At 45.2% G+C, this 21,252-nt stretch overlaps 1 protein-coding gene across 1 annotated transcript in view; it reads left to right on the top strand.

Annotated features, from left to right (window-relative positions):
• Positions 1-14,010, top strand: part of LOC146203175 (nephrin-like) — a 117,500-nt gene extending 103,490 nt beyond the window's left edge. Inside the window, exon 10 of the mRNA XM_084602825.1 lies at positions 13,751-14,010. Coding sequence (XP_084458951.1) covers positions 13,751-14,010 — 260 coding nt within the window. The remainder of the gene's footprint in view (positions 1-13,750) is intronic.
• Positions 14,011-21,252: the final 7,242 nt, after the last annotated feature.

Below are 21,252 nucleotides of genomic sequence, written 5' to 3'. Positions count from 1 at the left end.
TGACAACAAAAGAACCTCTGTAGAGACACTTAAGACTTAACATGAGAGAATGCGTATAATACTGTGTTCAATGTAAGGACTGTTTACCATGGGTCATGATTATATGTGAAATATTTGTACAAACTCCGCATCTTACAGTACGTACATTACTATGTAAAATGTGTAAAACATAACACTTTGTAAACTGCCGAGTCATGCTACGTTGCGATATGATTATGAGACATGGCTCATTATTATGCCTACTAATCGCGACTTATACGTTACGTTTCATCATTGGTGACCATAAGTGTACTGTTACATACGAAATGACAGCGGAGGACAACGCTGGCTTTTGAAGACATGTATACTTATTTCGTATTTAAAAAAAGAAGAAAAAAAGAAGCGTATTAGTCACGTTGCAGCTTGGGCTATGTACACAATAGTTTGATGCGAATAGTATGAAAAACAGGCCGACGTGGAAGACAGTCTCGTCTCGTGTTTCTCGTTCTCGTCCGTCATCCCACCGCGCGGTTCGTATCTATATAGGCACTGAATTGAACATAAAGACCTAAGAAAGCCACCAAATTCCGCTCATCACCTTTCCTTTCTTTTTCAGCAGGGAATACGCTGGTAAATATGCTCTCAAGTAAATATTATGTTGAAATTTTCGCCCTTGTCTCTGTTACTGGGCGAAGCTTTCAGGCAATCCTAGAGTATTGCATGACTACGGCTCTTTGCGATCACTTTGATTAATCCTACTGCATAGAAATAGCATCTGCTTGCTAAACTTATAAATATAGTATTCGGTATAGATAATGCAATATTTAGGTTTGCGTTAAATATGTGCGAGTACGCCGCACACTTTGCGACGTGGAAGAGGCCTGGCTCAGCTCGAAAGTCGCACGCATGGAGCGCGGCACATTTATGCCTGCACGACGTGCAGGTGGCCCCTCCAAGATTAAAGAGAACACCCACTTTGTACAAAAATAATTTTTAACATTATTTTTAAGCCAATAATACTGAAAATAGGCACTGGATGTCATATGCCAAGGGGATAACAAATTAAAAATATACAGATGGTCGATTATGTTCATTAGGCATACACGTGAGAGCGTTCCTTGCCTACAGCATGCTACACGAACACCTTTGTGAATTCATGGAACAGGCTTAATAGTCGTTTCTGAATAACTTTTCGTGGTGTGACAATTTCTTTTTAGGTGGCTTTGACCATGTGAAATGTCCACCGGCCTTCGACGATTCTTGGAGGTGTCGCTCGGTCCATATAATACCCGTGTGAAAAGAAATATAGGCACTCCCTTGACAGTTGCCAGAGTCAAAGTCATGGTCGTGATTTTTCGAGGCAGTGAGGTTTAAAAGGAATGTGGGGTGCATGGCCCCCTTGTTTGTCACCTGTCAACTACCATCTCTCACAGCCATGCTTGTGATTTCCGACATGGGGCACTAATTCGCGCTCACGTTAAGTGTTTACCAGACGGTTACTTGGTGATTTTTAGAGGCTTACAAGCTTGAGCTGGCTGATGAAGACGCTGCCAACCCCCGGACACTCCTTTTTGCTTTGTTTTCGACAGAGAGTTGCGTTTAAAACAGGAGAAATAGAGGAGGATAAGATAACATTAGAGACAGAAAAATAAACCGTATGAGGAAATGTCCTTGTGGATCACAAAAGTAATCGTTAACTGAGTGTTCAAACTTTGTTCTGTTTCATATTGAAGAGGCGTATGCCTCGCGTATCAAACGCGTTGGACAATTAAAAAAAAAAAAAAAAAAGAAACGACTGGGTCATTCAGCTTTATGCTAATCACAAATTATTCTGCGCCACCACTGTGAAACCTAATTTTACAAGACTTATCTTGATGTTCCATGGCTTGGTTTCATTTGAACTAACTTGCTTTGTGTACATATATCATATGGTGTAAGCTGACGAAGATAGAAAGCCCCGCTTTAACGAAGCCGTACGAACGGACTTGCATGTCTAAGAATTGTGCTCCGGACTTGTGATGCCTATGGTTCCGTAAGGTTACACTGTCATCTCAAAATTGCTGCCCAAGCTGGCAGCTCGAACTATAACGGCCATGACTTGCTGTCTCGTGACGCCCCAAAAACGGCAGACATAAACGCGAGTGTCGCTGCTTAACGAGCGTGGAGGCTTCAGACAAACAAACAAACAAAAACTACGATTATCATTGTACCGAAAGTATTAGTGCTGAAGCACTAAAATCAGCCTTGTCATGTTGAGCAGCCGTATAATCTCAAATCAAATCATTTCTTTATCCTTTGAACAAAAAAAAAGGGGGGGGGGGGGGGGGGGAAGCCGCAAAAAGTTGACGGTCGCAGACGTCTTGTATGCATTATTTTCCACATTTGGTATAACTTGCACACATTGCGCAGATAAACAAACACCCTTGACAGAAGGTTGAAAACGCACTTTTACAACTGGTAGGTATTAGTAAACCTCATTTAGCGCCAGGGGGAAAATACATGTAAAAACGAATACAAAAATACATACATGGAAGAACATATAATCAAAAAGTGTCCTTAGTCTCCTTTGGGACAGTTTTATTACATCAGCCATATTCCTCTCTAATGTATTTATGACAGTCGGGAGACTAACTAACGGATTGTAAATAATAAATTGTTGGCGTAAACCACCTTTCTGTGCGGCGAGTATCATATAAGCATTATCTTTCTATTAATATTGCTAAGTCACTCAAGCGTACTAATTATTTTTGTAGCCTGAAGAAAAGACCTGAATAAATGATATTCATACAGACTGTATAGTACCTTAATAATTCGGTATCGTTGAAAACGTTGTGCAGTAGGCGTAGAAATTGAACATTCGCAATTATTGTGATGACAATTTTTTGTAACAAGAATATATTATCCAATTTTTTTGTGTGCAGTTGCCAATTCCAAATATGAGTGAATAAACTGAAAAAATTAACGTCTTATATAACAATATTTTTAAGTGTTCTCTTAGCATAAACCTGTGTTTGTTTATTAGTCCTATGGTTCTGCACAGTTTGCTACGAATATAAAATACATGGAGATCCGAACTTAAGTTGCTTGAAAAATGCACCGCTGAATCATTATATGAACCAAGTATTTCAACCCTTCAAGTTTCAAGTGTAATTCTAAGTAATGTAGCAACTCTGTTCTCAGGTAGGTAAATGATCAAATGATAGGCATTTGATTTTATTAAAATTTATTCTTAAGGTATTTGCATCCGTGCAAACCAACAGCTGAGCTAACGTTTCTTCGCATAATGTTTCAATATCTTTATAATTGTTATCTGTAACTAATAAAGTTGTTGCGTCGGCGTAACAGATGAGTTATACTTGTGATCTTACTACTACTGTGTATAAAGTATTATTATACAAGGAATAAAAGAAGCGGTCCTGAAAAGGTTTCTTGCAGTGCGCCTATGGTCACTGCTCTTAACGCTGATGAATAATCATTTACTGAGACATATTGCTTTCGGCATTTTAACGTAGGTGGCAAAACCATTTTAATATGCCACGCAGCGTGCACCATAAGCCTGTAGCTTGTTAATCAATCTATTATGACGTAATTATTCGAAAGCTTTTGGCAAGTCAAAGCAAAGCTAGCGTCGTTAAGCAATGATTTTTGATGTTTTGAATATTTAATTCTTTTCCTTAAACTAAAGCACCCCCTTTGAAATAGAGTTTTCGGAATCCACGCTGGCAATTAGGCAAAAAAGAGCGCTTATTAAACGGAAGCTGAAAGGGTTTTAAAATTGAATAAAATTATGTGGTTAGAAAGAAGTGGTATTGTTAGTTATGCATGTCAATTTTTTTCTGAAATTTGTTGATAGAAAAAAACATGAAATCACTTTTTTTAAAAACGCGCCACGGTCACGCCATGGTCGCTGTCTGGAGCAGCGGGGGCGGGACGCTGAAACTGGCGACCAGGCGGATATGACGTCCATCTTGAAATTCCGGCCAGCCGGCTAGGCCAGCCGCGAGATTCGCACGCGTGCTCCACTCCATCCCGCGCTTTAGTGATCGACGGACCAGCTCAGTCTGCTGTTGGCGGCGTTTGTTTTCTCCAATTCGGTTATTCTGTGCTGAAGGTTCCGCATGTTCAAAACATTCCAGGAGGTCAACCAGCAGATACGTTGCTGTTGCGGAGTAGCGCCCGTGCGCTTCGACGCCCTCCGGATAATGAGCCTCTTCTGCTCAGTTGTGAAATAAACGTCGTTGGATGTTCTAAAATTATTTTCCTCGTGTCATTAGAAAACAAACATTCTATGTGAGTACGTGAAGCGACAAGTGGCTATCAGCAGGCCTTTCCGTTGTGCGAATATTGGTGGTCCAGGCGACATGATGCTTCATAGTTTCCCAGAGGATAAGAAACGTTCAGTGCAATGCGTCTCTCTCATGAAAAGAAAAACGAAAATTCTTGCCTTTGAAATTCGCTGTATTTTGCAAGGATGATTTTCATGCCGATGACCGGGCATCGAACCTTGGCAGTGATTGTGGCTACTTGGCATTCCAATTAAATCAGAGCAAAAGCGTGGCTTTTTGGGCCTGTTGGTGCGTGAACATGCCGAGATTTCAGCGCAGAGCAGGGCAGGTTGTTCGTTTTTTCTTGTGGCCTGTCCTGCTTTGCGCTACAATTTCGCTAAGTCAGTGCAAGTGAAGTCCGGTGCCATTTAGTCGTTGTTCCCGCACTTAATTAGGTTAATACTGCTGTTGCACGGCTAGCTTCACCATCGTTATGCTTAACCGAGGATACCGAACTTAAAACGTGAGTCGCGGCTGGCTTGTTATACAGCTCGCCGCCATTCTCGGCTACGTCAACAGTTACCAATTAGGTACAGGAAACGATATGCATGATCGGTATAACGAAGCTTCATTTGCAATAGTCATTTATAATGTAGTGTCTGGAATGCTATGTGGCACGCGCGGCAACAGTGCGCTGAAGCATCGTCCGAAGGCAGCACTGCCTCCACATGCCGCTCCGGCCGCGCCCGAAACCTCTCCGTGGATACCTTACGCTATAGCGTCAAAAACAAAAGCGTGCTAGAATTTATTTTTATCATAAATAATAAGCCCAGGGATAACGGAAAGTGAAAAAGTAACCCTTATTGAGGATGATGACCTGTACCGAGATGCTGGTAGGAGTGGTAACTGCGATACACGCAAGTTTCTCTTCACAGCTATGTAGCAGCAGTCGCCAGTGCGTCGCGGCTCATCCGATCCTCTTGTATACTTTACCTCCTGTGCTAAGGTGATATCTTCATGTAATGATAATGAAATAATCATATCTTCATTTCATTGTGAGACAAAAGGATTGACAAAAATACCTTTTTACAGCGCGCTGCACATTACAGGCGCGCTGTAGGATACTTCTCCCAGCTAATCCACGGAATTCTTGGCAGCTCAATTTTCGCACAGAAGTGGCATTTTGTCGTTAGCATTTCTAATACCAAATTTGTTTTGTGTACTTGCCTGATTCATTCAGAATAAGAAACAGATGTCCTTATCGTATCCGGCGGCTGCGAAGCACCACAAGACGCTGCCCGAATGCTGGCACCGGAGATGCCATCTTGTGCTGCTTCCCCAACCCAGTCGCAGCAAGAGGCGATAGAAGGTTGTTGCAAACAGCGCAAGATGGCGCCATCAATGCCAGCGTTCGGAAAGCGGCTTGTCTTCCTTCGCCGCCGCCGAATACAATAAGGACATTTGTTTCTGATTGAACGCAAGTACAAAAAACAAATTTGGTATTAAAAATACCAACTACACAATGCTATTTATGTGCGAAAATTGACCTTCCAAGGATTCAGTGGATTAGCTGGGAGAAGCATTCTACAGCCCGTCTGTAATGTGCAACGCGCTGTATGAGTAGGCCGTTTACTTATAGCCCTGCTCAGTCTCAAAGCGTCGTCTACCGTGGCGTCGATGTGAAATACGGGCCTAGCGATCACCAGGGAGCAGCACCCGGCCTGAGCGCCCGCCCGCCGCGCTCACTGTCGGCACCGTTGCAGTGAGCTCGCAGCATCCGGTGTTGCAGGTTTTGCAAACTTATTTCATGCTGCGACAGGGACGATCATTTTTGGCGTTACGTTGAACAGCACACCGCCACGAAGACGGGATGGGCTGCAGCTGCAGTATGCGTGCCTTTGTCGTTGCGCCACTGGGCGATAGTCGAAGGCTGTATGAAGCGCTGTAGACCAGGATTGCACCCCATACAATGCCTATTTCATTTGTTGGTACTAAAACGTAATTAAATGCGTAAAAGGCAGTTGTTAAAGCAGACCAGCTCGTGCGCTTTTCGCATTCGCGTGCCGATTTCCGACTGGCGAAAATGTGCTGATTTCGCATTTCGCGGTCGACGTACTCAACAGCGTCTTTCGTAGCGCCGTTTTTTGGAACTGCAGGTTTTGCTCGAACGCGTACGGTATGTGTCCAAGTTGTTTTACATTGTTCGAATAACGAATAACGTTTTACATTGAGCTGTCAGGCCACCTGAAGCAACGCGCACGCAGCAACACTGCCGGCGCCGGCCGGGCATACCGAGAATGACGTCATGATGGGCCCGACCAGTTGCGGTCAACAGTGACGCTTGGTCCCGCTGGTGCTCGTTTTCATGTAAAAACTGCCGCTTGCGTTCATTTCTGCCATTTTTATGCATGATAGTCTTGTTCAGCAGATAAAAACTATAAAAAGCCGCACATAATTTATTTTTTCCGAAATATGTTGCAGCTACCCGTTAAGAAAACTGGAGAGTCGGATGTGGATGAGCTTTTCCATTGCTTTCTAATCTATATTGCTCAGCATTTTGAGTATAATTTCACTCCAATTTCAAACAATAACTTGACTTTCCCAGTTTGCATCTGTTGCGGAAAGACGCCTTGAAACAAAATTATGCTAAATATATGTTAATTTAACATATTCTGAAATTATGATGAATATGCAAATATACCTGAAATTATTTCGCGTCTGATGCGTTACTATCATTGAGGTATGTGGTAGGAGACTCGATCTCTTTTTCGTCACTTGCGGATAGGAAAATCGCATTTGAAAGAGGCACGATGCTTGCAGTGCAGCACATTGTCTTCCGATTTAGGATTCGAAAACTGGCGATTGAAAAAGCCGTTAAAACGGTTTATCTAATGCATATCCTCCTACTTCAACCCACTCGGGAGATATAGTCTTAATATGATTGTTTCGACAATTAATAGATATTAAACATACTGTTTTCTTGCACGTAAAAACAGAGCGGTGTATATCACACGAGAAGAGACCATGAACTTAAGTTCTTTTAGCTTTGTTGGTTTCCTTCACAAGCGCACTGAGCAGGCGTTTGAATTCCATAAATGTCTCTGAGAACCTTGGTATTCACAAATTCTTCATGAAGGCGCAATTAATAATTATGATATCTTTGTAGAGCCTTCATTTCCAGCTCCGTTCGGTATACTTTACGGCTCTCATTAGACACGATATAATCTCATATATATATATATATATATATATATATATATATATATATATATATATATATATATATATATATATATATATATATATATATATATATATATATATATATTGTAAAACAGGTATTGGGCTCCGATATGTTCAGCGCCTGATGCTTTGAAGAGAACGACAATCATGTTCAACGCGCGTGACGGTCAGGAAAGAAGACGACAACGAAGCTCTCTCTCCGACGCTCGGGCGTGCGCTTACAGAAGTGCAACGACTGATCGCAGAACGTTCCGTTGATTGTTGACGGCGTAGCGCCCTGTTTAAGGACTCCTATTACAAGTGGTGGAGGTGCGGGGTAAGATTGTACATCGGCTCGCGTGTATACTTGTAGGGACGAGGGCCACGATTGCGGCACAAACGAGCCACATGGCCGGCGACTCCACAGGCGTAGCAAATGGGTCGGTTGTCTTGTGTGCGTCAGGGGTTGGAAGGCTGTGGCTGTAATCGACGGCGGAGAACCGGACGATAAGGGGGGATTGTACTCTGCGGAGGTTGCTGATGTCCCTGAGGCTCGTATAGGAGGGGAGGCCGTCTGTATACAGGGGCGACAGGGGGTGGTGGCCGCACCAAAACATCAGCGTACGTGAGAGGAGCCGCCACCTTCTGACGACTCCGCCAATCCTGCGTCATTTCGACCCTTCTTGTCCCACGGAAATCCACACTGATGCCAGCGGCGTCGGCCTCGGCGCAGTACTTGCTCAGCGGAAGTCTGGCTTTGATGAGTACGTTGTCGCTTACGCCAGTCGGACCCTAACAAAAGCTGAAGCAAACTATTCCGTCACCGAGAAAGAGTGTCTCGCTATCATCTAGGCAATAGCAAAATTTCGCCCCTACTTGTATGGCCGTTCTTTTGATGTCGTCACCGATCATCACTCCCTCTGCTGGCTGTCTTCTGTGAAAGATCCTTCTGGTCGACTTACCCGCTGGGCTCTGAGGCTCCAAGAATACAATATTAACGTCATCTATCGCCCTGGCCGTAAACATGCCGATGCTGATGCTCTCTCACGTTCTCCATTGCCGTCTGAAGCCACTCCTGCTATATCCGTCCTACATCCCACCGACATGCCCACCGATATGACTTCCGAGCAACGCAAAGACGCATGGATCGCTTCACTTTTGGATGTTTTATCTGGCTGCGCTTCACGACCTCCTTGCCGCGCTCTCCGTCGCCAGTCTCACCATTTCGCCATCAGAGACGAGCTCCTCTACCGTAGGAATTACCTTCCGGATGGTAGAAAGTGGCTGCTTGTAATTCCGACCCATCTGCGCTCTGTGATTTGCTCCCATTACCACGACAATCCCCAGTGTGCCCACGCAGGCTTATTGAAAACCTTCACTCGCCTGCGACAGCGGTACTACTGGCGTGGGATGTACCGTTATGTTCGTCGATTCGTCCAGTCCTGCCAAGAGTGTCAGCGCCGAAAACACCCACCTCGCCAGCCCGCCGCTCCTCTGCAGCCGCTGACCTGCCCAGCTCATCCCTTCGAGCGCGTTGGAATCGACCTGTACGACCCGCTTCCTAGCACATCAACAGGCAATCGCTGGATCATCGTTGCAATTGATCATCTCACACGCTACGCCGAAACGGCGTCTTTGCCATCATCTACAGCCCAAGACATTGCCTCCTTCATCCTCCATAACATCATTCTTCGCCACGGGGCTCCCAAAGAATTGCTAAGTGACAGAGGTCCTGCCTTCCTTTCTGAAAATGTTGAAGCTGTTCTGAGAGAATGCAAAATCGTTCATCGCGCCACCTCCGCGTACCATCCGCAAACAAATGGAATGGTTGAGCGTTTTAACCGCACCATGGGCGACATGCTGGCAATGTATGTCGCTTCCCACCACTCCAACTGGGACCGCGTTCTTCCATTCGTCACATTCGCTTATAACTCGGCCACTCAAGCAACCACAGGATTCTCGCCATACTCCCTTCTCTACGGTCGTGAGCCCTCTTGTTCCATGGACACCATTCTCCCTTACCGACCGGATTCTTCCGAATTCACGACTGTTTCACAAGCTGCAACTTATGCCGAAGAATGCCGCCAGCTTGCCCGGTCCTTCACTTCTCACGCCCAGCAACTGCAGAAAACCACCCGAGAACAATCTGCACTTCTTCCTACTTACCGTACAGACTCTTTGGTCTGGCTATGGGTGCCTTCCTCCAGTCCCGGCCTTTCATTCAAACTTATGAGCAAGTATCAGGGCCCCTACCGTATTGTCAAGCAAACATCCCCCGTCAACTACCTCATCGAACCCCTTACGCCGTCCACTGACCACCGTCGCCGCAATCGTGAAATAGTACACAGTAACCGCCTGAAGCCTAACTACGACCCTGCCATCGTCACATCGCCATAATCCGCCAGGATGGCGTCTTTTCGCCCGGGGGAAATTGTAAAACAGGTATTGGGCTCCGATATGTTCAGCGCCTGATGCTTTGAAGAGAACGGCAATCATGTTCAACGCGCGTGACGGTCAGGAAAGAAGACGACAACGAAGCTCTCTCTCCGACGCTCGGGCGTGCGCTTACAGATCGCAGAACGTTCCATTGATTGTTGACGGCGTAGCGCCCTGTTTAAGGACTCCTATTACAATATATATATATATATATATATATATATATATATATATATATATATATATATATATATATATAATCTCATTAGATTATATATGGTAAACAATATATTCATGAATACCGCATAGGCTCCAATCAGCACTGATAGACACGCTTTTCCACCTAACCTTGTTTATTTGAAAAAAAAAAAAAGGAAAAAGATACGAAACCGCATCTGCGAGAAATATGCCTTCAATGTGGTATTGGAAACGGCCTTATCACTCAAAGTTATTTTTGTCCGTACCACTCTCAATGCTCCATTTCTTTTGCATTCCACCTTAAAACTCGCATTACAATCATATTTTGGCCCCATGTTGTTGCCAACAGAGCATACTATCGACGGTGTCAAGCGCATTTCCTGAGCCGTGGGTGCTGGTTATTCATAGCAATAAACAGAAGAAAACACAGACATTTCATAATTTTATTGTGACGTGACCGGAATGAAGAGCGCATAATGGACGGGGACGCAAGGAAAGAAACGACCAAGCCTGAGTTCTTTTCCTTGTGTCCCCGTCCATTGTGCGCTGTTCATTCCTGTCATGCACGACAAGCATGCCTACACTGACACGTTAGTGAGCTTCTATTATAACTTTTCATTTGTTTTTAGCGGATAGGTTGAACATATACTTTTTTGTTTCTGCCACATTTACGTGCGCATGCTACAAATTATGAATAATTTCTAGCTCTACAGGTTGTTCTTTTAAACGGGCAGGCTTTGACAAGTGCCATCGCAAGCAAAAATTTGATCTCCCTGCCACTGTGCTCCAGCTAACGCATACAGCCTGAAGATGCCACCTGATAAAAACTCTTGGTATTGCGCTTGTGTCGTTGCCAGGATTGACTCGTCAGGGGGCGCCCGAGTGCAGTATGCCATAAGGTCCCTTTATATGGCCTTTAGTATGCCATAGTTCCGCATGAGCTGGCGACGGCCTTGTACCTTGTCCCTCCGATAATGCATAGAGTAAAAATCTGCAGTCTGCCAGAGTCGGCGGCGAATATACCAGCAGGGCCCGCAGACAGCACTAGCTGGCTGCTCGGATAGACGAAGATTGGTAGATAAATAACAGGGGGGACGCGAAGCTAAATCGAAATCAAACAAGGGTATTTAAAGATAACCCATATCTAAAAGTCGTGTATATCACACGAAAAGAGGCCATGAAATTAAGTTCTTTTAGCTTTGCTGTTGATGTTGAAGAGTTATCTAAGTTAAACAGCATAAAAAAGAAAGGTTGAATATGGTGATGACTATCATCACGCCGTTTCAAAACGGACGCTCTTTACATACATACATACATACATACATACATACATACATACATACATACATACATACATACATACATACATACATACATACATACATACATACATACATACATACATACATACATACATACATACATACATACATACATACATACATACATACATACATACATACATACATACATACATACATACATACATACATACATACATACATACATACATACATACATACATACATACATACATACATACATACATACATACATACATACATACAAGCTCGGATGTCGTGGCCACCTTCGAGTGCCACCGCGTACAGGTGCCGTTATTAAGGATTAGTCAAACGAATTCACTGCTCCGGTGTTTCTCACCTTCACCTAACTGCACTGCCAGATGTACGATCTCGCTTGTCACGTTGGCTGTGTGGCAGAGAGCAGGAGGCCGAGACTCATTGGTTGGTTAGTTGATGTAAGCATGTAATCAGAAGACATGTAAAATAGCCGCTACCAATGTACAGTGAATACACTTAGTTTAAACACAGTCCGCTAAACACAAGCCAGTATTGAAATACACGCTACAACGGTTATCAGTGCAACCATCTAGCGTCAAGCTGGCGATGCGTGCCGCTATGAAACATTGCCGTAGCCGAGCGCATGTTGCTGCTGCGATGGCCAAGTTTCAGGTGTCAGGCTGGGTTCTACGTCCAGCGGTGACATCAATTTATCCATGACCAATGAATTTTTAATCTGAAAAATTACAACTGGTATAACTTTAACTGTTGGTTTCGATGACAAGCATGCCGCAGCTCCCGGGAGATATCCGACTGAGATTTTCCTGAATGTTACTACATATATTACACTTCAGTTCCTTAATAGGGTGCAGTAAACACTGAAAACATAATACGAGAAAATCGAAGAAGGGAACCGTCTTCGTTTTGAGCCATCTTCGGAGATATGAGATGGTTCTCTGGTTTTTACGAGGAATGCTCTTTATAAACTTTCGTTTTCTGGAAATATGGGAAACTTTTTCAAGTTAATTCAACACATGAATAAAAGTCAGCTTTTCATCTCAACCTTATGGAAGGGACATCAAAGGAACAGGCTATGTATGAACCGTTCGCGGCAGCAATATTCAGCTTCGAAAAATGTCACTGCCGTTGCAGAACTCAATTTACATAACTCCGAGGGATCTTCGTGGGGAGCGCGCGGATCGTAGAGACGATCCGCTTAAAACGCAAGTCATGGTGAAGCATATGCAGAAAAAGTAGCGATAAACTCAACAGCTGAAGTAGGTCCTTCAGCTTTTTAGGGGAGTCCTAATTACTGAGTGCGAGTTCTGAACAAACTCTAAAAGCAGTAATTTATCATGCATTGAATTATTGCACCATTGCTACCGATATGAGTAGTGTAAATTTTGAAGATTTTCAGGAAAAAAGGTTTCTGAACGTAACCTTTCACATATTCAAAAATATCACGAGACTAGAACAATCTATACATCTGGAGACCATTTGTTTTTTCGCCAGGCGTTTAGTTCATTGCTCTTAATTTTCAAAAACGCGCCTGATTGGCATTTTTATGGCAATCTGACTTAATTTTGTCAGCGTGGGACAAACTTCAGAACCAAAATTTTGCTATACATCGCAAGCTTAGGTAAATTTCATTATTCCATTCATAAAAGTATCTTAAAATATTCCGCAGTTACTTCGCCATTAATTTATAAAACGAAGCACTATTGTTTTCTACTTCAATTTTCCCAAGCATACTTAGCTTAGATTACTCCCATCACCATGCGCAGAACAGCAGCTCGTAGTATCCCAGTTTCTTCACAATCACAACTGATGGCGAAGAAAGCTCGACTTGAGCTCCCTTAAATATTTGCTTCTGCGCACTTCCAGTGCACTTCCAGAGCGAGAATACCCAATGGTCGCTAACGGGGGTAACGAATAGGATTTCAAGGAAAGGGAAGCGTAACAGGGTACGGCAGAGAATTAGGTGTGAGGATGTGGCCAAGAAGTTTGCAGGGATCAAGTGGATGCAGCTAGCACAGGAATATTGGAACGACATTCGCCTTGCAGTGGGTATAGTCCTACTGGTAGTGGCGATGATGGTGATGATGATGAGACTCTAGAGTCGCACACAGCTTGGAGGTATTTTCAGTATGGCGCCTCAAGGTCAAAACCGTAGAGAAAGGTGCACATGTCGTCATATCTTCTTATCCCTCACAATTTAGCAATGACTTTGCCAACAGTCATTTATGCCCCTCCTTCGCTGTATGCGTTAGAGATGCGCTGAGCGCAGCTATACGAATTTCGTGTAAAGCTGTGCTTTCTTCGTATGTCTCCTTTTGCATCTTGTTCCAGCCCAAGAAAGGCGAACTCAAACCCACCCCGCTGTGCCGGACGCCAAGCAAAAGGAGGAACAACCGGCCGAAGAAGGCGGCGCCAAACAAGAACAGACAGGCTGCTGTCCTCCATTAGTGACTCTGGCATGCGCCCTATCTGCTGCTCTCCTAGCGATACTTCCAGCTGCTGTATTAATTGGTCTTCGGTTAAGGACGAGATACTACCGTACGTATTCACCTGGCATCTTTCTCACATACTGGGAGTTTTTCATTACCTGAATTTCACATGTGATTAGAGCATACAGCAGAATGAGGGAGAAAAGGTAATGTCTTGTGTGTGCAACACTGGTACGGCAGCTCAATACACATGCATACATTTGTTAGTCTAACAAAAATGGTCCTCGCCTGTTCCACGTTTGTGCGCTCATAAGGCCTTAAAAGGGTTGTCAATATTTCACTTTTTAATTGAAGTAATGAATATATTTATTTTGACGTCATCTGAGAGCACCTTCATATGAGGCGCCAATACTACGCGAATAAGCTGCAATATTTTACGAGGTTTGCTATAAAACATTGCAGCACTAATTCTGTATGCGCATAGGCGGACATACATTCATTACTTCCTACTTTCAAATGGCATTTAGGTAGTATACCACGCTGACTATCAAATATCAACGCAGCAAGGCTTGCGGCTGTGGCAGGGAACGAGCCGCGCGCACTGCGTGCAGCAACATGCATGGGTATTTTACGTACAGAGAATTGCTCACATCTAATGGGCGCGCTAAAAAGCTTCTTGTGGTTATTCTTTTTTGCATCTACTATGCTACTGTTATTCCGCTAATGGACATTAAGAAGATAAGAAAAGAGACGCAGAGAGCGTAAAAGTTGCTTAAATTTAACGAGGAAAAATGTTACCTCCAACTACCAGGACTTTCTTTTTTGCCCATGAGAACTGCCAGCTATGGTAATATTATTCGTTATTACCCATGTCCCACACTACGGTAGCTGTTTTGTTGCTGCAGTGTTGGAAGAATTTGAGCACTTACATGTTTCCTAGAATCGACACTGTCTTCATTCAGTGCGCATAGAGGGGCAACAGTTGAATACATGAAATGTTAACGGCGACAGTGCAGACTTGCTTGCACTGTCTTGGAGGCAGCGTTTCCTTGTTTTTTTTTTTTGTGTTTTTTTTTTGTGCCGGGCAGCTATAGAGCCTTTCTATAAAAGGCTGAGATTGGTCGCAGCCGCGACGGCTTGGTAAAAAATTGTGCACGTGTGACCTTCTGGTGCATTCGTCTCTACAAATGTCTCCAAAAAACATGCAGTTTTGGCTCTTCCAGTCGACTTGAGATATCGGCTTTGTAATTTCATGCTAGTTGGGATTGCCACAATATCCGACGATGCATCCTCTTTCTCTTCCTTGGCAGTTGGATCATTGCTGTGGATCCATGTATTTGCTGCCCTACTTAATGCGACCCTACTTAATGAGACCGTATACTTAATGAGCACGGATATTTTTGTCTGGAATTTGCAGCTTTTAAGGGCTTCTGAGCTCAAAGGACTCTGCACGGATAATATATGCCGTTCACGTCGCTCCGCTGTCCCTTTGTAATTGAGCGAATCTTTTCAGGCACACTGCCACTGCGTCCCACATCAAATAATGCTGGGAATGAGTGCCGTGCGATTTGTTTGTTGATATTACTGCATGGTGTCAGAGGTCTGAAAACGGCGCCACTGCTTGAGAGAGCCCCTTTCCGTTTAAATGTCTCTGTCACCTCCGGGAAATATGAACTGATTTTATAGACATCTGCAGCTGACGTGCGGTACAAAAGGAGAATCTCATTGGTATCTCTGAAGTACTAACCGAAAGCTCCAAATCCTTAAATTTCGTCTGTCAAAGTCGCAGTAAGCCGGAGAGTAAAATGTCCTTCTTTTTTTTTTTATTACAAGGGATAATGAAAGAGGCATTGCAAAGTCCCAGTTGCTTTTAACGATAGCACATGCGGTGTATTGAGCTTGACCGCATGGTTACGGTTATGGGTACAGAAGCATAGCTATAAAAGGATCGCAGAATTGGTCCTGGCAAAGCCGTTGATTTGAAGATGATTCCTTTGCTACCATCTGATATAGCGGAACTGCTACAGATGAGGAGCCACTAGTATGGATGCTCATGATATTAAAGTGACATATGAGTATGTACAAGGTGCTGTAATTAGAAACTAGTCTGGGGTTCAAATGGAGATGCCCATGAAAACAAGTGACAAAAGACAAGCGCCAATTTCCAGCTGTTGTTTTGTCGCAACTGCCGCGTCAATATATTCTTATTTGTCCTGCTAAAAAGAAAGCAAAGAGTGTCTTTGATAGCTGCAAGAAAACACGCAAAGAACGCATAGCCATATCTACCTCCCGTATTGGACAAATTAGGGTAAAAAGAAGAACCTTGAGGCAAGGAACGAAATTGTTTTGCTTAGCAGTGCTACTGAAGGATCGCTTATATATGCCTGTATTACCTTCTCGAGATATCGCAGAGGCCTCGACCAACTTTCTGCAAATGTTGTTGCTGTGCTAAAACAAAGTTTAGGATAAAATTAATGAACAGATAAATATATAAGGAATAGAAAAATTATAGGCACTGAAGAAGAGAACTAGCTGTACATACATAGGAGAGTGCTACGGAACAAAGACACAATAAGAAGACACGACAGTACCCGCACTGCGTTGCGTGTTTTATTCTCGTGTCCTTTTTCTATATCGCTAAGTTATTTTATTGCAAAAAAACAATGTACCGCCTAACCAATACAGAGATCCTTGTTGAACATACACAGTGGAGTGGGGGATTTTAGAACAATAATTCGACATGAGAACTAATCACGTTCCGCTGTATCATGGTGGTTACGGCGCTTCATTGTTGATGCTGAGGATGTGGATTCGATCCTGGTCTAGGCGGTCGCTTTTGAATGCAGAAAAACTGCCAGCCGTCTATGAACTGTTCGCTGTGTCTGTGTATTGTGGAGCCCTCTATTATTGCATTCTCATAGCCCGCGCCTCTTTAGGACGCTAAACAACGCGTCATACCATAAAGTAACGCACCTTATCGTATCGTGGCGCACCATATCATTTCATTCAATACCTTAGCATATCATACTGCACATTACCTTGTCAATGCGTTTGAATGAACTTAAGTGGTCAACATTACTCCGAGGCCCTCCAATACGGCGTTCATCATGCTGCCTTGAGAAACTAATCTAATACCATGCCTTACCAAGTGGCAGATATACACAAGGAAAGCTCGGTTAACGATTGAACGCTAGAGTAGACGCAGAGAAATGTTCTGATAGGTCGGTGAGTGCTTACAAAAGAACTTGTTAAAAAAACGGACTAATATTTTATGCATTATTGACAAATTGTATAGAAATTCTTAAGCTATAGCGTAAGGGCGTCGTGTTGCAGAAAACCCAGTGTCGTCATCAGCGTCGCCAGTAAATGCGTCGCTCGTGGCCGAATAATTCCGAGACCGAATGATCCCAAGATGCAACAATTCAAGTGGAGATCACTGAGTGGGAGGAGCGAAGTACAACGTAACGCGCCACGCGATTCCTGGAGGCTCGCGGCATCGGCGGCGGTGACTCTGCTGCAGGCGAGGCGTCAGTGGGCAGCTGGGGCTGGCTCTGTGAAGACGTGACAACCTCTTTGCCGACAAGGCGTCATAAGCAGAGCACTCGCGCTCTATGGCATTAGGGCATCCAATAACAGTCCCACTGAGGCGCTACATGTATGCCATGTTGTCTTTTACATAATGATTGTTAACTGTGATAAACCGAACAGTGTCCGAGTGAATTTTCGTTGTTCTTCTCGAAATTAGGTTCTTTTCGGTGACTTGAAGACGTGGCAAATTGCACCACAGGTGCGCCCCGTCCAAGACGTTGATCAGAGACGACGAAATATGGATAACGACACTTCAGAGTTACAAAGAGATTAACTGAAGTTTATATACAAAACTTTACAATATTTACAGCAAGGTTAGGCAAAATATACATGGATCTGGCTAGCTCGGCCTAGCCGAAGATGTACACATCAAGCCATAGCTCAGAACATCAGACTGGTCTCTCGGGCTTGGTTTTAAGCCCTCCGTGTCCAGCCCACATTTCAGTTGCGTCCAATCGCCACGAACTTCCACATGATTGGTTCGTGGCCACGTGCAACTTCAGCAGTTTGAGTGAAACCCTTTCCCCACAACGAAAGAAATAAAAACACAAAACACAAAATGTCACATGCTGTCCAAATTCCACTGTACACCTTGCCGCGTTCTCGCGTCAAGATCATCAAAGCAAATGAGCAGGGTCGTTAGCGGACCGCCGCCGTTTCTCGCCCCCGCTCTTCGTAGAACTTGTAAAGTCCGTGACCTCCGGCTTAGCGGCGGCGCGCCGAAAAGACGCCCGGTCAACCGGTCCTCCCGCGGACGTCTTCCCCTTTGTTCAACGTTCCCCATCACTCTTCCCCTGGCGCCGAACGTCACCTTTCTGTCTGGACGCGGCGTGTCTATGAACGGACGTTTCAACCGCGACGGCGGTGTCGTGTCGGCTCATATGAAAAGCATACTGCAGGTATGCACAAAGCAGCTTAACTTTCCCCTCTTGGGGCTCGATCGCCTGTCAGCCGCCCGGTGACACTCGTCACTCTAATGGCATTCCCTGCTTTATCCGGTGATTCGCGGCGCCTACTCGTCTGCATGCAGCTAGCACAAATTCATGCTACAAGCAAACCTACCACGAGGTACTGAGTACATAGCCGCTAATCAGGGGGTGCCTAGCGATACCTTACACGCCCCTCCCAAGATTTTACAAGGGGCCCAAATGACACCTTTAAAATTACAACCAACAAAAGGTATCGGCGTACGTCACGAAACTCCCCTGAGGGTGGTGAACGTAGCTCTAGAATGTAACCACTGTTACAGCTTCACACATGCACTCCAACAAAACCTTGCTGGGTGAGAAACACAGATAGTATGCACACACACAAATGCATGACACTTGTTCGAAGTCCAAGTTCGTGCGCGGCGTTCAGTTCACACTTTCACGCACGTACCCGTACTGCTCGCGAACAGCACACACAACTCAAGTGCATGCAATAAAGGGAAACACTGGAAAATTCGGTTGCTTGCATGTCGACATCAAACACTGGCATCATAAGGCTTGCAGCCCGTCCGTCACGTGTTCCACACAGCTTCACAGTGTCCCCCACGTCACACCTCACTGAGCCTTGTCAGCATCAGACGTTTCCTCCCTTCCCTGCATCCCGGCGCAATCACCACTGTCTGTCTCCCAGTTTTCGTTTGGTAACCTGGACAGTGCGTCGGCGTTGCCGTGAGCGCTTCCCTTCCGGTGTTCCACCACCACATTATATCTTTGCAGGGCAAGTGCCCAGCATGTCAACTTTACGCCTTGAGGGGTGGTCCGGGTGAGAAAAGAGAGGGGGTTATGATCAGACACCACCGTAATCTGGGCACCGAACAGCCAGAGATCGAACTTTCCCAGCCACCAAATCACTGCGAATTCCTCTATCTATATAAAGTTGACCATCACCTCTGGGTCTCCGTGAATCGACGACTCGCAAAAGCGATCGGTCGCTCCAAGCCATGTTCCGCGCATTTAGCGAGACAGGCTTCTGCTGCCACCGCTGAGGCATCTCTGAACAGTCAAAATTGCTTGCACGGTTCTGGCATCCCAAGGGTAACGGCTTCGCAGAGCGCCGTCTTGAGTTTTTGGAACGCGCTTTCGGCTCTCGCAGACCATGATATTGTGTTCGGTATTTTTGTCCCGTCAGTTCCATCAACAGCGTTCCGACCTCTGCACAATTAGGCACGTAGCCCTTGTCGTATTCGCAGAACCCGAGCACTTTACGAAGCTCCTTTTTCGTTTTCGGCGCCTTCAGTCTCTTAATAGCTGAAAACTTGTCGGGAACGGCAGCATGGGTTCCCGACTCAACCACTTGGCCCAAACAACTGATTAATCCTTTCGCTACCTGGCACTTTTCCGGTCTAACCTTACAGTTTTCTTTCTGCTGACGCTCGGACCTCGTTTGACATCCGTGGCAGCTGTTGCAGTACTCACGCACGTCCTTTTCAATACCCGGCCAATAAACGTGGTACTTAATCCAAGCTTTTGTTTTTCGGATTCCTAGATGTCCACCCCGGCTAGCTTCATGAGCTAATTTTAGGACTTCTGGACGCCGAGATTTCGGGAGCACCAGCTGCATTACTTGTTCTCCAAGCAACTTTTCCTTATGATAGAGCAAGTCATCTATCTCTGCCATGCCTCCTCTCCCTTCCCGACTGTTGTTCCAAGCTTCTATCAACGTGAGGTCACTCTTTTGCTCCTTCTGGAAAACTGAATACGCGCTGCTCTCTCCGGCTGTACTAAGAGCCGTGTCTTCAGTATCTCGAGCACCGCCTTTTGTTTCCTTACTGGTTACCGTCTTTACTTCCTGTGCGATAATGACCCCATAGGCTGCTCCTCCCTGCGCGCCTGGCACCAGTTCTGTCAGGTCAACTTTCATCTGGTCTGTGGCTTCTGCCTTACTCGCTGCTACAAAGCCTTGCTTATCATCTTCGTCTCTAAGGGACTCCCAAGCTTCCTCAGAGAGTAAGCAATCTGTCCCCGACCCAAGTTTGTCTGTCAGGGCGCACACCACCGGTACTGCCTCTTTAATGTCGGCGAAAATACCCGAGTCGCGGTTTATCGTGAAGGGAACACTAGCAAGTTTGGCCTGCACCTTCTCCCCGAAAGCCGATATCAACTCGATAGCTCCACATGGCTTAACCAACTCTGGCGGTACTATGCTCTCGCGCACTACTGTGATTTCGGCCCCAGTGTCGAGAATTGCGTTAATCCGTCGGTTCTGGCATGCCAAAGAAATCGGCTTCAATTCGCTCATTGCGACAACTCCGTCCTGCGTCGCTACGCGTGCCGAGAGTTTTTCCCCTTTTGTGTGCGGCGCTTTCTGCACTGTTGGTCCCCCGCCGTGTGGGCAGTCAGCCCTTCTATGCCCCATTGAGCCGCACGAGAAGCACCCTTTGTACCTCTGCTTTACGTCTGGCCGCTGCTCGGTTCCTGTCTCTCGCTTAGGGGGGCCCGCGTCTCGCCTTCCTTCTCGCCCGCCAAAGCCTCCCGCGCCTCCCGGTTCACGCTTTTTGACCGCGCTATTCTTTCCTTGGGCCTCTTCAAAATTTTGCAACAATGTGGCAAGCTCTGGTGCTTTCTTCCACCTTTCACCTTCTTGCAAGGTTACATAGCGAAGGGCGTCTTCCGACAGTGTGTTTTTTAACTGGTCGGCCACTAGCAATTCAGCCAGCTCCTCAATCGTTTTGGCTCCCCTTGCATCTGCATAGAAGTTAAAATAACTCTGCAGGCGGGTTGCGAACGCTTTCCAGCCTTCGTTGGGTAATTTTTGGGACCCCATGAATCGTCTGCGGTACTCTCCTGCAGAAAGTTTAAGCTCTTCCAAAACCACTTTCTTCAGAAC

The sequence above is a fragment of the Amblyomma maculatum genome, chromosome 1 (genome assembly GCF_055883805.1).
Source record: "Amblyomma maculatum isolate TAMU_Amacu chromosome 1, ASM5588380v1, whole genome shotgun sequence".
Taxonomy (NCBI): domain Eukaryota; kingdom Metazoa; phylum Arthropoda; class Arachnida; order Ixodida; family Ixodidae; genus Amblyomma; species Amblyomma maculatum.
Note: the sequence above shows the minus strand (reverse complement) of the source record. Positions and strands in the feature narration are given on the sequence as shown.